At 47.1% G+C, this 15,129-nt stretch overlaps 1 protein-coding gene and 1 long non-coding RNA gene across 2 annotated transcripts in view; both read left to right on the top strand.

Moving 5' to 3' along the window:
• usta (uronyl 2-sulfotransferase a) overlaps positions 1-13,780 on the top strand; it is a 28,100-nt gene extending 14,320 nt beyond the window's left edge. The window contains exons 2-8 of the mRNA XM_057016013.1: positions 1,979-2,022; positions 4,601-4,756; positions 8,117-8,196; positions 8,280-8,433; positions 11,499-11,596; positions 11,754-11,911; positions 11,996-13,780. Of these exons, the coding sequence (XP_056871993.1) occupies positions 1,979-2,022; positions 4,601-4,756; positions 8,117-8,196; positions 8,280-8,433; positions 11,499-11,596; positions 11,754-11,911; positions 11,996-12,288 (983 nt within the window). The 3' untranslated portion in view covers positions 12,289-13,780. The remainder of the gene's footprint in view (positions 1-1,978; positions 2,023-4,600; positions 4,757-8,116; positions 8,197-8,279; positions 8,434-11,498; positions 11,597-11,753; positions 11,912-11,995) is intronic.
• On the top strand, positions 2,043-4,284 carry LOC130515652 (uncharacterized). Its single transcript, XR_008947235.1, has 2 exons — positions 2,043-3,284; positions 3,368-4,284. It is a non-coding gene; the product is annotated as an uncharacterized LOC130515652 (long non-coding RNA).
• Positions 13,781-15,129: the final 1,349 nt, after the last annotated feature.

A 15,129-nucleotide genomic window follows, 5' to 3' on the forward strand; every position in this document is an offset into this window, starting at 1 on the left:
AATGGAGGGGCCACTCCCACACTCCAAATGAAAGATTCGGTTGACCACACACAAACGCGCTTAGAAAACCATATAGGAAGCCAGCAGGCATGGTTTTCTCTCTAATATGGAGCAAATGTTTAGTGAAGATTTTAACCATATGTGCTTCAGTTTCACTGTGTTTGAAGCAGCTGCTTCAGAAATTATGTAAGTCTGACATTTCTTGACAGATTAAATTAAAGCTCTAACTTCGGAAGGAGCGCATCTCGACTCCAGCCGAGCCCTCTTGGCTGGGTTCTCCGCTGCCTTTCCTGTTTGGCTTTTCAGCTCCCACCTCGGATCCTATTCTGGGACGCGTTCTCTCCCAAGTTCTACTAAGGCTGGTCGCCAGTTTTGCGAAGCAAATGAGCCGATCCCAGCTCAAAATACACATTTATGAAATTCCCACATTTACTGTAGCATTCCGGGAGCGAGCCAATGCCAACGTAAAATTCCAGCGACTGAAACAATTGTGGTTTTCAGGGACTGACGACTTATAAAGGTTCAATGGAATGAGTTTTGGCAGACATTACATCACAAAACAGTGCGAATTCAACCTCTAAATGAGATAAACGTAACTATTGTTCCACCTTCTATTCGTCTGTCCTGCAGTATTGATCAGACACACTCGTGATTGTGAGGCTCCACTCAGACACAGGAATGTCCACAGATCTTGTGTTTTGTTAATCCAATTAGCCATTTAGCTACGAGTCTACGCATCTCAGACACGTGGAGACTTTGTTGTGTCTGCTGTCACTGAGATTGCCGTTGCTGCCGCTACATGGAGCAGAACTTCCCAACCTCACCGTAATCCTCTGAATGATCTTCTGGAAGTTTCACATCCCCCCATGTTGCAGTATTTCACATCTCCTCCTGATGCCCTCAATTACTCCAGCTGTAATAGATTAGCAACAAATTATGTCAACAAAGAACAAAGGAAGAACTTGTTTTTCTGCATTTGCTGATGTTTTGATGATTATTAGATCTCCCTTTAAATCCTCTGCAGGCTTGTAACAGATCAGAAGAGACCGGGGTTGATGAGTACAGTCCATTATGGAGCGGCTCTCAATTCAGGGGGGCTGTTGGGGGTGTGATCAAATTGATGGCAAATGGGAGGAGATGCTGACCTCCCTGAATCCTTTTCCTGCTATGACCTCGGAGAGATCAGAGTAACAACAAACATGTGCCTCCTGCACCATTCCCGGGGATTGATGTGGTGATCTGTGTGCCAAACTCTGTAATCTGTGCATCTGAGCCATGTTTCGTCTGATGAAAGTAGCGTAGATTTGTACGGTTTGGGGGCATTTCTTTAAATCTGCTCTTCAAGGGACCTCTGGAAATTCTTGTGGTGCTTTGTCTTTATTTGGTTCCAGGAAATTACGAATACATTACGACTTTGCAGGAAGCTGGTGATGGTGAGAGGAAATCTGTTTGACTCCTCTGTGGCTTCCATGTTTGCTTTTTGAGGTTTCTATCACGAGCATCAACCTCTTCCTCTGCAGATATTCATCTGCTCTGTGCAACGTTGAAGACTCCGCCTTGTTGTGGCACAGCCGGTCGTCACCGTGTCGTGTCAGCGAGGTGTTGGCTTCTCTGTTCTTGCTTGTCATGGTCTTTGCCCTGAGATGAAGGTGACAGGAAACATTTCCTGAAATTAATCTGGTTTTAAGAGTTAACTGTAGATTCAGTCCCCCGTGTGTGTGTGTGTGTGTGTGTGTGTGTGTGTGTGTGTGTGGTGTGAAATGCACAGATGCTCTTGAATGAGCGCGGCTGTTGGTGCGGTGAATAAAATCACAGCTCTGTGCAACATTCGCAGGCCTGATGCAAAAGTTCTTCTGTACACTGGCCGTTTTGAAGGTGGTGGAGAAATAACACTTCTACGCAGACGATGCAGCGCTATTTTAAACTGTCCTGAATGTCTTGTTAGCTGAGAGGTCACGGGACTGCTCTGTCTTTGCAGGTGAATCCACGTATCGGGACGACCACGGACCCCCTGTACCAAGAGTGAGTCTGCCTCTGAACTCTCTGAACACACTCTCTCTCTCTCTGTCTCACACACACACACACACACACACACACGTACAGTGCAGACACAGAGGCCTTGTGTTCGTCCAGCTGCAGGACTGTCTCTCCTCTTTGCTCCCTCTTTTTTCCTGCCAACTTCTTTCTTCCTCCGCCTGCTCCTTGTTCATTATGTCCTCCTTTTATCAGGCGCCACCTCATTGTCGCTCCATTCCTCGGCTTTTTTCTACATTTCTGTAAATGTGGCGCTAGAATTTAGCAGAGCTGAGACGTGGTTGAGTCGGTCCAGATCCAAGGAAAGTTGGAATTTACGTTGGCCACATTTGCAAATAGTTTCCATATTTTCTTTTTGGAGGCAGAGTATATCCATTCAGTCCGTCCTCAGGCATCTTGGGATTATTTCGGTATTTACATTCTGGAACGTGAACGCTGGAATTCATGTGGAAATTCCAATGAAATCATATTAGTTCTTATGTTATTTATAATGCCTCCATATTCATATTTTCTATTTTAATCCTTATTACTGAATTTCAATGAAGGTCACAAAGATTGAAATCAGAAGTGAAAAGCTAAGAACTTGCACATTTTAGATTTTGTAAAGTGACATTTTAGGTGGCAAATATGACAAACTGCAATAATAAAAACAATAACATCCATCATTTTTGGTTATTATTTAGGTATTGCATCCTCATTTTTACTCTATGTAGGTAAATTTCAACAGAATTTAGAGGCAAAAGCAGCGTTTTGGCAGTTACCAATAGTGATTAATGGGTTCTACTGAGCACATGCCGGCTGGCTTTCCCATTCTTTTCTGTAAATGAGCATCAATTTATCCTAACTCACATCCACAGAGTCTGGTGGATGTTTTGCTGTTTACTCAGAGCCAGACCCCCCCCCCCCCTTCCCTCCCCCTAAGGGTGAGCATGGAGATGAATGTGTAGATCATCAATCGTGGGAAATGCTGAGAATCCAAATTGTTGTCTATCAAGTGCAGGAATAGCAGGTTAGCAGCCCTTTGGCAGGCAGATGGATGGTCGTCCAACCAGAACGTGCCTTCACGGCCCTGTCATGTGGTCGACGGCGGAGTGGCCATGTTCTTTTCTCAGCAGAGGTGGGTGGCCTGGCCGGCAGAGCCGTAATTTCAACTGAACCAGTATCTAAAAACGGCGAGGTGTCCTGAGAGTTGGGTGCAGGCGCGTGTGGGTGAGCCATAAAAGAGAAGAGGTTGGGGAGAGAGGGAAAAGGTGCGGGATAAGGGTCCCCTCAAAGAGTTGTTGATGCAGGCCCGGCCAGAAACTCTCTTATGTAACTGTTCTCTACACCGCAGACTCAACAGGCGTCCCAGCTGGCAGAGGCTGAACGCTTCTCTCATTCGAACGAAACCGTACTTGAGGTGATAAGAAGACCAGAAGCGTCTGAGAGCTCAGAGCCAGAGCAGCGATTCTAATACTCGGCACCAGATTGTTGAGGCCGCGCACCGACGTCAGCCGGCAGACAGGCAGTCGGTGTCCTGCAAAGCAACCGTCTGAGCTGAGAAGTGTCTGGAAAATCAGGAGGACCGCTGAAAGCTGTCCAAAATCATCTCCAGTTCCCACCCCTCCTCCAAAAAACACCACTTTTGTTTGTTATTCATAGCGGCGTATACAGAATTCTGAATTCTAGTGTAACTATGCAGATTTATTGAGTGACATTTTGTTTTTTTCAATCATTTAACACATGGAGTAGAACTTGAATGGGTATCTGGGAGCCACCCTCCTTCATCCTGGGGCTCACGTGCCGACTCCTGACCGCACACCAGTTCAATCACTGGTGACGTCCGTTTGGCTTCCAGGAAAAGGAACAATGTGAAGGACTGATGGAGGCGTGACACCTGTGTGGGCTCCAACGAAATTCCCTTCAGACAAGATTAAAGATCATTTTGTGTCATTTGTTTTTCCGCACTTTTTATTCAAGTTTTCTTTTCAAGTGAACGGGGGTTGTGGCTTTAACGGTGACGCTCTCGTTGTGCCTTTCTCTCCTCACTGGCCCTCTTTCTCCTCTCCTCTGGCCGTCATTCTTAAGGGCCTTCTTCTGAACCTTTCAGACCCTCGGGGATAATTGTCAGATTAGCGCATTCTTTCAGGCCTCCTGCTGTGTGAGTTTGATGCTCGGCGTGCACGGCGGCCTCCACTTCCTCCACTGTAACTGGCTTTGTTCTTCAAAGAGAAAGTATGCATACCCTCCTGTCATTGGTGAGCTACCGGATTAATTGGCGAGACATGTAGTGGGTGTGTGTGTGTGTGTGTGTGTGTGTGTGTGTGTGTGTGTGTGTGTGTGTCCTTAGGGGTGAGAAGGTTTGAGGTTAAAGTTCAGAGTAGTAGGTAAGAGGGTCAGAGCTTAATTAAATTTCCAATAACTGCTCTTCTTTTTGTCTCCAGGCTTCTCATTTTTCTCTCTCTCCCTCCATAAATCAGATATTTTCCACCCTTTAGCTTTTAAACTTCCCTCGCACACGCTCCATGAATCCATCCGTGGTTAGATAAACACGAGCATTAAAGCTGTTTCTGTCCTGTGTCTGCAGGTGCTGCCGTTCCCCAGCCAGGTGGTTTATAACCGCGTGGGGAAGTGCGGCAGCCGGACGGTGGTCATCCTGCTGCGGCTGCTGGCAGAGAAGCACCAGTTCAACCTGGTCTCCTCAGACATCCACAATAAAACGCGCCTCACCAAACATGAACAGGTGAGAGCCGCATGGCAGTTCAGTCACGTGGTTGCCTGGTAACCAAATGGGGTCAAAGGTGGTTCTGCAGAGGGTTCGGCAGCTCATTGGAGACGCCGAGCCATGAGGGAGGCAGAAGTCTGGTCATGTGATCGATCAGACCTCGGGCTCTCCGTCCTGCTGCAGCAGCTGCCCCACGGGGCCCGAGCCCGTCAGCAGGCCCGTCATGTATGCGCGTTCACACTTGGTGCGTCAGTCAGAGTGAACTGAGGCAGAACCGCAGCGCCCCGGCCAGCGCCTGTGCCCTCAAGAACCACCCAGGAGATAAACCTGGGACCCTCTGCACATGAATATCTGTTAGTTAATATCTCCAGCAGGTTGCGATGGAGGGACGGAGATAAAAGATCAAATGAATATCAGCGCTGGTGGTGCGTTCGTGTTTCACCTGCTGCACGGAAAAATGACGCGCAGATAGTTTGCTTTATTGCTCGCTGAAACTTCCTGTTACGAAAAACTGCTTTTGCTTTTAAAACCACAGTTGGCAGATATTCAGAGTGTGTGTATGTGTGTGTGTGTGTGTGGTGGGGGGGGGTTCCAATTGAAAATGTGTATGAGTCATATCTGGGGCAGTTTCTTACCAGAATATATGCGCAATAACTCCATCGAATTAGACCGGGGCGAGGCGACACCCAACATTCCCGCAAGTCCCAGATTGGTGTAAAATATCTTATTAAATAACACGAGAGGACGGCGCGTGTGACAGCGATGATTCGTTCATGTCGCAGTCGGCTTCTGTTGTAAACACGTGAGGAATTGTTCATTACTGCCGTTATTGCTGAACTCAGGGCCACCCCGTGTGTGTGTGTGTGTGTGTGTGTGTTCTTGTATTTGGTACATACTGGGCACCAAAATGCTCATTCTCATTCTGCTAGCAAAGTGAGGACATTTTGGCTGGTCCCCACAATTTTAAAGGACTGTTGACATGTGTTTTTAAGGTTGAGGTTAGAATTGAGTTAGTTAGGGTTGGCTGTTAGTGCAGATGGTTATGGTTAGTGTAGGGAGCTGGCTGAGGTATCATACCTATGTCAGATAGAAATGTGAACGTGTGTGTGTGTGTGTGTGTGTGCACCCTGTAGTTAGATGCTCCGCTCATCAGTTGTGGTCGGGGCTTCATGGCTGCAGTTTTGGAACTGCGTTCCAGCTGGATGTTCTGCGGCTCCACTGACGGGTTTGGCAATGATTCACGTGCGTGGGCCGCCAGAAGTGAAGGTGTATTATTCACCGGGAGCTGTGCAGCAGATTTAAGACACACACTGACCCCTCTGTCCTCGGAGGGAGGGAGAAAACATCTCGTAATAATCTGGAGTTCCTTTAATAATCCACATCGCTGTGTGCTTTTATCAGAAGCATCAACCGGAGCAGAAACGTGTGTGTCAGGCAGCTGAGGCGCACGGGCGGAGGACAAATTGTTATTCCAGAGTCACATTTCTTCCTCTTTCCTCTTCCATCTTCGTTCTGGAGCCTTTACTGAAGCTGCGGGTTGATTCCTCCTTGTTCGTCCTTTTCATTTCTAAAATGGGACGGAGCTCCATTAGTCTGGCCTCTCTGTGGTTTCTGGCCCTCGCTGCTTTTCCCCCGATGAGCCCTGCATGCACGCCAGAGGGGCACAGGAAGGAGGGGGTGGGTGGGGGTGGGTGGGGGGGGGCAAGAGTCTGCAGGTATGTGAGGAATCTCAGCGCGACCTTCGCTTTTCTTGCATCTCACTGTAACGCCGGGGGAGGGGGATTTTGGAGAAGGGGGGGGGGGTTGTTACTGGTCAGACAGAGGAGTGGCGTGTCGGGTCATGGAACACACACACACACACACATACAGAGAAACATACCAAATTCTGACTAACCAACAAATTCTTGAATAACCAGGATATGTTGTGTGTGTGTGTATGTGTGTGTGTGTGTGAGAGCATGGAAGCACTGAAATTGATTAATCCAGGTGGAACTCATTGGTGAAATCAATAGAAGTGGGCTAACTAAACTTCGGGGGGGGGGGGGGGGGGGGGGGTGAGTGGAAATGTACAGAGTTCCTCAGATGAGGTCCGTTCTGCGCCCATAAACGAGCACACTGTACAAAACACGGTTGCTATGCAAACAGCAGCGCGGCGACGCTCACCACACTAAAAACAGCCGGTTCGGTTCCATCCGCGCTCAAAGTGTGACTGCGGCGTCCCGCCAGATCCGGTCCGTGTCCCGGCGGGTGGCGGGAACGTGCCCTGAGCTTCAGGTGGCCACGTGCACCCATTCAGCGGGTTATTGCATCGTCGCGGCAGCATTTTGGATCATCGCACAGATTCGTTCACCTCGTGCGTCACACGCTAGTTAATATGCACGCTGCCCCCCGTGGTCGTTGGGAGTTTTGCTCCTGGGAGTACGCCAGCAGGGTTTTGTCCGGTTTGATTCCAGATTAAGTCAGTAATTTGTTTTTTTTCTTCTTTTTCGAATCTCCTGTAACTGAGTGGAAATCAAACCGTTTAAGAGGAAACGCTGCCGAGATCTGTGAGGATTTAAAGCTCCATTCTGTCTGAGTAAGAGATCCCGATCACCATGGGGGCGGCATGTCGCTCCGCCGTGTTTCTACAGCAGCCCAGAAAGGACAAACAGGCTCATAAATATTTGTAATAAATGTACTTTGCAGTAAAACCGAGATTTTAAACTCAACCACAAGCATCTGGACTTGTTTATTCTTCTTTCCTCCACATGTGGCTCCTCACCGGAAGGAAGGATCCTTGATTGCGTTCTGATCCGATCTGACATTAAAATATGCCGCTCCTGATCAGTGACCGCTCTTGATGCTGCGTCCCGTTTAAGGAGATGACATCACGCGCTCCCCTCCGCTCCGGAGCCGCCAGCTCGCCATTTTACTCCCGTTTTCTGACAGGAAGCCAGTGAGGGATCACGTCTGCTTGACATCTGCGTGTTTACCCGACTTGCAAAGAATGCTGGGGAATAGGATTAGGGGGGTCGAAGCCTCGCACAAGTGTCTGGCGACAGCATGTGTCGCAGATACGAGAGGTCACATGACCGGCGGCGGCCTGCGGGAGCTGCAGCTCTTGGCCCGCCGTTTAAGAGTCTCAATCTGGGTCCTTGGGGGGGAAACTGGGATTTTTTTAGTCTTTTGAAATACGTTTTTGTTCTTCGTTGCTCATTAATCGAGGGTTTCATGAGAGAAATGGCTGGAAACTGTTTTAAACCTCAAGTTTGCTCGTTGTTCGGTATTTAAGTGGAATATTTTAGTAACCGAGGAAACCTTTTTTAAGATTTCGTGAAAGAGCCGATGGCACTAATTGACCCAGCGGCTGCTGAAGCTGATTTCTTTTGGCTTCTCCAGGTGGATCTCATGAGGAACATCAGCGGGATCCCCCAGCCGTTCCTCTACACGCGGCACGTCCACTTCCTGAACTTCACCAGGTGAGCAGCGCCGCCGCCGCCGCCGCGCAGTTGTGGGGCGGCGGCTGCAGCTCTGACCTTTGTTTTCCCGATGACTCGGGCAGGTTCAGGATAGAGCAGCCCGTCTACATCAACATCATCCGGGACCCCATCAGCCGCTTCCTCTCCAACTACTTCTTCCGGCGCTTCGGGGACTGGAGGGGGGAGCAGAACCACCTGATTCGGACGCCGGGGATGAAGGATGAGGAGAGATACCTGGTGAGGCTGAAACTTTCCATAATCAAGTTTGGCTTGAGTCTCTTCTGCTCCTCCATCTTCTTCTCTCTGTTCCTGCTTTAGCCTCTCCGTGCTAGCCGCACGGCTAATCCCAGATTCTTCTCTTTATGGTAGAAATGTGACAGTAATTGTTCTGGTTGTTTTGACCCGAAGCTCATCTGAAACCGTTTTATTTTCAAACCTTCACCGCCACAGAATTATACTTAAACCGCGCTTTGAAGACATCCAGGAAGTGATGTAGCTTCAGGCTCCTACAGCAGATTCCTACAAACCCAACATTTAACTGATTGAATCCCAATTGAAGACCCGATGCAGCGTAACCACACCGGGCCTCGGACAGGTGTCCCCCCCTTCATGTCTGTGTTCTGATCTGCCAGATCTACCTGTAATTAAGACAAACTGGGGAATTCAGTGGGTGTGCAGGAACAGAGGAGGCCTACAGTCACTCACCCTTGTACAGATTAGCTGACGGGAGGAGCCAGTGACATCCCGGCCCCAGTCTGGATGGATGTAATTAAGTATTCGTCGCTTTCCCCGGAGTTTTGCACCATGTGAGTTGAGTTATTAAAGTATGCAGACCACAGGGGCGCCGTGCTGCAGTGGGGGAGGGGTGGCTGGTGGCTTACCTGTGTGCGCGTGTGTGTGTGCGTGTGTGTGTGTGTGTGTGTGTGTGTGTGTGTGTGTTTGTAGTCCTCATCTTTTCAGGACCGAGTCATGAAGGGGATTTAAATCTGACTTAAACTTTCCAAAGTTGGGCTCATTTATGATAAGTGCAGATTCTAGGAAGTTTCAACTGAAGAAGGCCTCTGGCCAAATGTGATTAAGACTGCTCAACACTTTGGTTCTCTGAATTATTGATATCCAAAATAACTACAGTGCTCTTCTATAAAAAAAGAAAAGCAGAAGAACTTATGAGGGCTCTTTAGAAAGTTTAAGTAGTTTCAGTTCCGCCTTCTGTTGCTCATGTTACAATGATTTAATCTTATTTTTCTATCCCTGAAATTGAGCAAATTTCAATGTTTGAGGGAACGATTTGAAAATTAGCTTTAGTTGTTAAAGCCAAGTTGCTGACTCGTGGTTAGCATATGTTAGCTTGTGTTTGGAAGCAGCTGGAGGAAGCTAGTGCCCCCGCCCAGCTTGCCAAAACAAGATGAAACCGCAGCACCGTCTCTCCCCTACGATGCCTGACGCACTTACGAATCCTGATAGCATGCCAGTCGCGTGGCGTCGCCTTACTGTGGGAACGCGGAGGTTCAGGCGGCGTTCCCTCCGCCGGGTGTCTGCGCCGCCGTCAATGAAAGAACGCTGTCAGTTCCCTGCGCCGAGAGAACCTGATGCACGTGTTACTGAGACATTCCTGTGGTCAGCTTGGATTTTCCATCAGTCCCCACACCCCTTTACACACACACACACACACACACACTACGCTATACTATGCTGCACACTGGAATGCAGAAAGGTCCTGGCAACGAGCACATGCACTGACTTATTCTAGTGTAGAATGAACCGTGATTTTGAAAATAAGCTCTGAGTCATTCAACCAATAGTTTTTATTTTCCCCAGAGAGTCTTCCAACGGAGCGCGAACGCTAAAATTAGTGACATGTGTACGCCAAGGCGAGCTCCTAAACAACCTCGACAGTATAGCGTTAGCATTCCGCACAGTGGGATAAGCTGTATAATAATAAGATACAGGACATAGGCGCGCAGGTTTGGGGTGGTTTCTACAAAACTGAGCCTGTGCATGTGCGCGATCATGTGAGGGTTTGAAGCCTTTTGGGAGGAATCATCGAGCGCCTGTAAATGCCCGTGCACAATCAAAAAAAACGCAGATTCCCAGAACAAGTGAACGTCACCTGCCGTCCGTTGAACTTTTCCGTTGCGGCTTAACATTAGTCAAGCCATGGCACGCCGTGACAGCAGAAAAGGTCACATGGCGGGCGTGTACTTTGTCCCTGCTTTGATTGCCCAACATGGAACAGGCGCCTCTGATGCTCCTTTAACTCCTTGGCTGAAGAAGCTGTCGATGGGAAGTTGGAATCCAATGAATTCTGTTTTCCTTCCTTTCCTCAACGGCAAGAGCCTTGGATCCTTGGGCCTTTGCAGTTCTAATTCTCACCTCTAGGTGTTGCCACATGCCACACAGCGGAGAGGTTTCCATCCTTAAACTGCTCCCGAGTGAGCACATGCACACCCTCCATTCATGCGCTGCGGAGATTAGGCCCTGTGCTGCCACAGTTGCTCACTGGCTCTAATCGCCACAGGGAGGATAAGAACAATGAGCCCTGGGTGTGTGTGCAGGAGCCCCCTCCAAAATACTAATGGCCACCCTGAATGGAGTGTGTGTTGTCTATGGGGTGCGTGTGTGCCTGTTTGATGGCGCGCACTTGTATATGAATGAGTCATGGCTGGATTCCCAGGGGTCCACTTAAGGGTCCTGTATCGAATGTTGGAGGAAAAGCGGAGGTGGGACGGCCTGGCACCGACCCAGTTGTGTTGGAGGGTGGTGTCATGTGTCGTTCCCATCCAGTTTTCCCCGTTTTTCCTTTTTTAGTAATAACAACAGCATCCAAAACGATTATTCTCTGAAGCGGTGACCTCCAGAAGTTGTTCTTCTCTTTTTTGGTGCGCAACACACTGCTCTGTTTAAATCAGAACACGTTTCCCTGTTTGTGTGTCTGTTGTGCTGCTCAGGACTTGTTGCTGTGCACAAAGCTTACGTCACCTGACATGGATTTCACTGCAAGCTCCACAGCACTTGTCATTGCTGAGTACGTCCTGTTCGTGATCACCCTACCCACCCAGGCTCCATCTGAACACTTTATTTTAGCTTTTACAACACAACTGCCTGACACCGGAGAGCAGCTGAGCTGAAAGGGCAAAACTTTTTGCCCAACTGGGTTTTGTTGACCTCTCCGAGACTTTCGAATAAATGGCTCCCTCTAGCGGGGGGAGAGCGAATTACACCACTTTGACTTTTCCTGCGGGAGCAACGAAAACATAATGAATGAATCATTAAATTGAAATGATTTCTCTGTGTGGTTGCAGGATATCAACGTGTGTATTTTAGAGAATTACCCTGAGTGTTCCAACCCCAGAGTTTTCTACATCATCCCTTACTTCTGTGGACAGCACCCTCAGTGCAGGTACGTCACCCCCACGCCTCTAACCGAACGTTTGGTGTGACCTAAGTAGAGTTGCTCACATGCAAAAATAAAACTCTTGACACCAGTTGAGATCTGCTGCGTTTTTTTATGTACAGCTTAATAAATTTTGATTCAGATTTCTTTCCATCTCCCTCAGGGAACCAGGAGTTTGGGCTCTGGAGAGGGCCAAACAGAACGTCCTGGAGAACTACCTCCTTGTTGGGATCCTGGAGGAGCTGGAGGACGTTCTGCTCCTGCTGGAGAGGCTCTTACCTCACTATTTTTCAGGAGTGCTCAACATCTATAAAACCCCCGGTGGGTGTCCTCGATACGCTGATTGAATTAGTTGAGGTTGAAGTTCTTTGAGTCACATCCGATTTTTATGGGTTTTATTCGTAGACTACAAAAAGATGGGGAACTTGACGGGCACCGTACGCAAACACACGCCCAGCCTGGAGGCCCTGCAGGTGCTGTACCACCGCATGCGCTACGAGTACGAGTTTTACAACTTCATCCGCGATCAGTTCCACCTCACGAAGAAGAAGATCGGCCTCAGGTCCGCGTCCAAGCCCACCGCCTACTCGCCTGCGTTCCTGCGAGAGCTGGCTCTTCGAACGCCGGAGCCCCTGGACGAGGACGAGGAGCTCGACGGAGACCTGGAGGACGCCAACAGCTGGCTGGTCCAACCCTGAGGGGCACAACTGGTGTCGCTGGAATAAAACGACTGGTCGGACTCGGAGAGTCAAGTCCTCACCTTTGAAATTCTTCAAGAGGGAAGTGAAGTGTGGATCCTGCCGCTCATGTTTGACTGGGCCTCGTGTTCCATCTGCAGAGAAACTCCTGAGGCAGCAGAACTGAGAGCAATAAGGGGGTCGAGTAATTGGAGGGACGCAACTTGTTATTTAAAAATTCACAAGGACAACAGAAAATATTATTAAACTCAATTTGCAAGAGTTTTGCTCATTTTTCTGGGTTGTACATGTCCAAAAACACAAACGCTTTAATCTCCAGGAGAGATTGACGCGGTGTTTGATTAACGCGTTTCTTTTTTTTTTTTTTATGTTGGTCACTGGGATGTTTACAGTAGAAAACAGCGGCCAACAAAATAAAGTTCATATGTTATAAAACGATTGATTTCCTGAAAAGCTGGAATGGGAAATAAAGAAGTACCAAAACTTTTCCCCCCGTAAATTAGTTTAGAAATGCCGAGTGCTCATCCTGGCTGTCATATCTTGGTTTTATGGGACTTTAGCATTTTAGCCAATTTGCAGGCTGATATAAAAGATCAAAGGGTTAAAAATCAGCACTCAAATATGAATTCAGGGAATTCCGAGAACACGACCAACTATGTGTGCATAAATGATCACATTTGGCCAAACAGGCAGTGAACATTAGCATAGATCTATTATTTGAAACATGCTGTGCAAGAATATAGGATGAATTTAGAGTCCAGCACTAAAAACAAAACCACGTATAATCAAGACCCAAAGTGAATAATACTGAGGTTGCCAAATATCACCGTTTCTACTGCAAAGCATGATTAAACGGAAAACTCCTGCACTTTTTCTGAGTTGAAATTCTGCATTGAAATGGAGGGTTTAGTCACAGAACTGGATATGATTGGCTTTTTCTCGCCAAGTGGGATCACGTTACCATTTTTTAAGGGTTTGTCTGTGCACCTCACGGCATTAGCGCAAGTGTAAGCGTTCATTTTCATCTGCAGCTACATTTATTTTTCTATTGTTCATTTGCAACAACTTCCAAGGAACAGGATAAGCTAATATATGAGTGTCGCCCTTATGCTCTACCAACCCATTCCCCATTTTCTTTATATTTTATTGTGTCGTTTCCTTTATTTGTCCGTTTAATTTATTGTTTTGTATTCACTTGCATTCCAGATTAAGATTCTCAGGAAGGATGAAACAAAGTTTTATAACGGAATCATTTGTAGCCTTGGTTTCTGGCAACTATAAAAGTGATGTTGGCATTTTAACGTCTCTATAATAGGTCAGATCAACAGCTGAAAACTGATTAACATCTAATGCAGTTCATCATTTTAAAAGAAGCCTTAAAAAGAAATGTCATGTAATTATTGCAAGTTGTCTCTGATCTATGCACTCTGCTTCGGGCTAATGCACAATGTGCAAATAAAATAAAGTGAATCACACCCTTGCAAGCATACAACTCTCAAATGTGTTATTAACAAAAGCAGCATTATATTAAAATCACGAATATATCATAAGTAAATCGCTTTGCTGAAGGTAGGACTGGCAATATAAGGGGCGTGGCTAAACATTGGGCGCGTAGTAACCGACAAAAAAAGGCTTTAAAATTGAATAATCCGCAGTTTGTTAGTTCAGGTTAGCAATGAGGTCGTTAAAGACGCTGGGGGTACAAAACGAGGGGATTTTGTTTGTCGACGACGCGGGTCGGACTGATCTGATCCAGGCTGACGCGGACTTGCAATGTTGCGCAACTCCTCCACTGACTTCCTGTTCTCTGCACCCCACGTGACCCAACCAACCAATCAGAGGCTAGGAAGCAGCAGCCGGGTGAAATTAAATATTTTAACATGTAAACAAGCCACAACTGCTGGAGATGGTTAATAAAATGGGTTTCCAGATTGTAATGAATGTCACTGTCTTTAATTAATCAATCAATCTTTATTTATATAGCCACTGTTATAATCAAAATTGTTTCCAGGCACTTTCCAGAATCCCAGGGCCTGACCCCCAACAAGCAACAGTGGCAAGGAAAAACTCCCCTTTAACAGGAAGAAACCTTGAGCAGGACCAGGCTCATATAGGGGGACCCTCCTGCTGATGGCCGGCTGGGTAGTGAGGGAGGAGAAGGCAGGGATCATAGAAATGCATTAATTATATTAATTATGTCTTCTTCACCACACGTGAGTGTTTCATTTTCTGCACCCGCTGTCATCACATCACATGCACCACCGTTTAATCACCAAATTGGTATCACAACCAGAAGCTAAACGTTTTTAGATGTAATCTTTTCTTTAAGATCGTAACAAAAAGGAAATTATGTAGTTAGCGGAATGTCCGGGTTTTGTCATCCTAATTTTGACCAGCAGGCGTCGCCCTTCTGCGTGTTTTGAGTGCTCATGTCTGATCTTGGATAAATAGCGGTTTACTGTAATTATTGGATGCAAAACTGTTCTGTGGCTGATATATATCACAACGAGGACTCATTTCTGTATTTGATTATAAAGTGTTCGTGAAGTTTAAAGGAGTGATTTTTCAAAACTTCCAAGTATAATAAAACTGAGAGATCTTTATACAGTACTGTAGATTATTTTAGTCCAACACACGCTCTTTCGCTCTCTCTTAAACACACACACACACACACACACACACACTGCAGATTCTTGCTCTTTTGACTCATTAGTGTCCATTAATATCCACACATGGTCAGCGTATTCTAATTTGGAATTTGGACCCCAGCTAAGAGTTCAAGTGAAGTACATTCATACCAGACCCACACCCACAAACACACACATTCACACACTCTCAAAC

Source organism: Takifugu flavidus, chromosome 19 (genome assembly GCF_003711565.1).
Source record: "Takifugu flavidus isolate HTHZ2018 chromosome 19, ASM371156v2, whole genome shotgun sequence".
Lineage (NCBI taxonomy): Eukaryota > Metazoa > Chordata > Actinopteri > Tetraodontiformes > Tetraodontidae > Takifugu > Takifugu flavidus.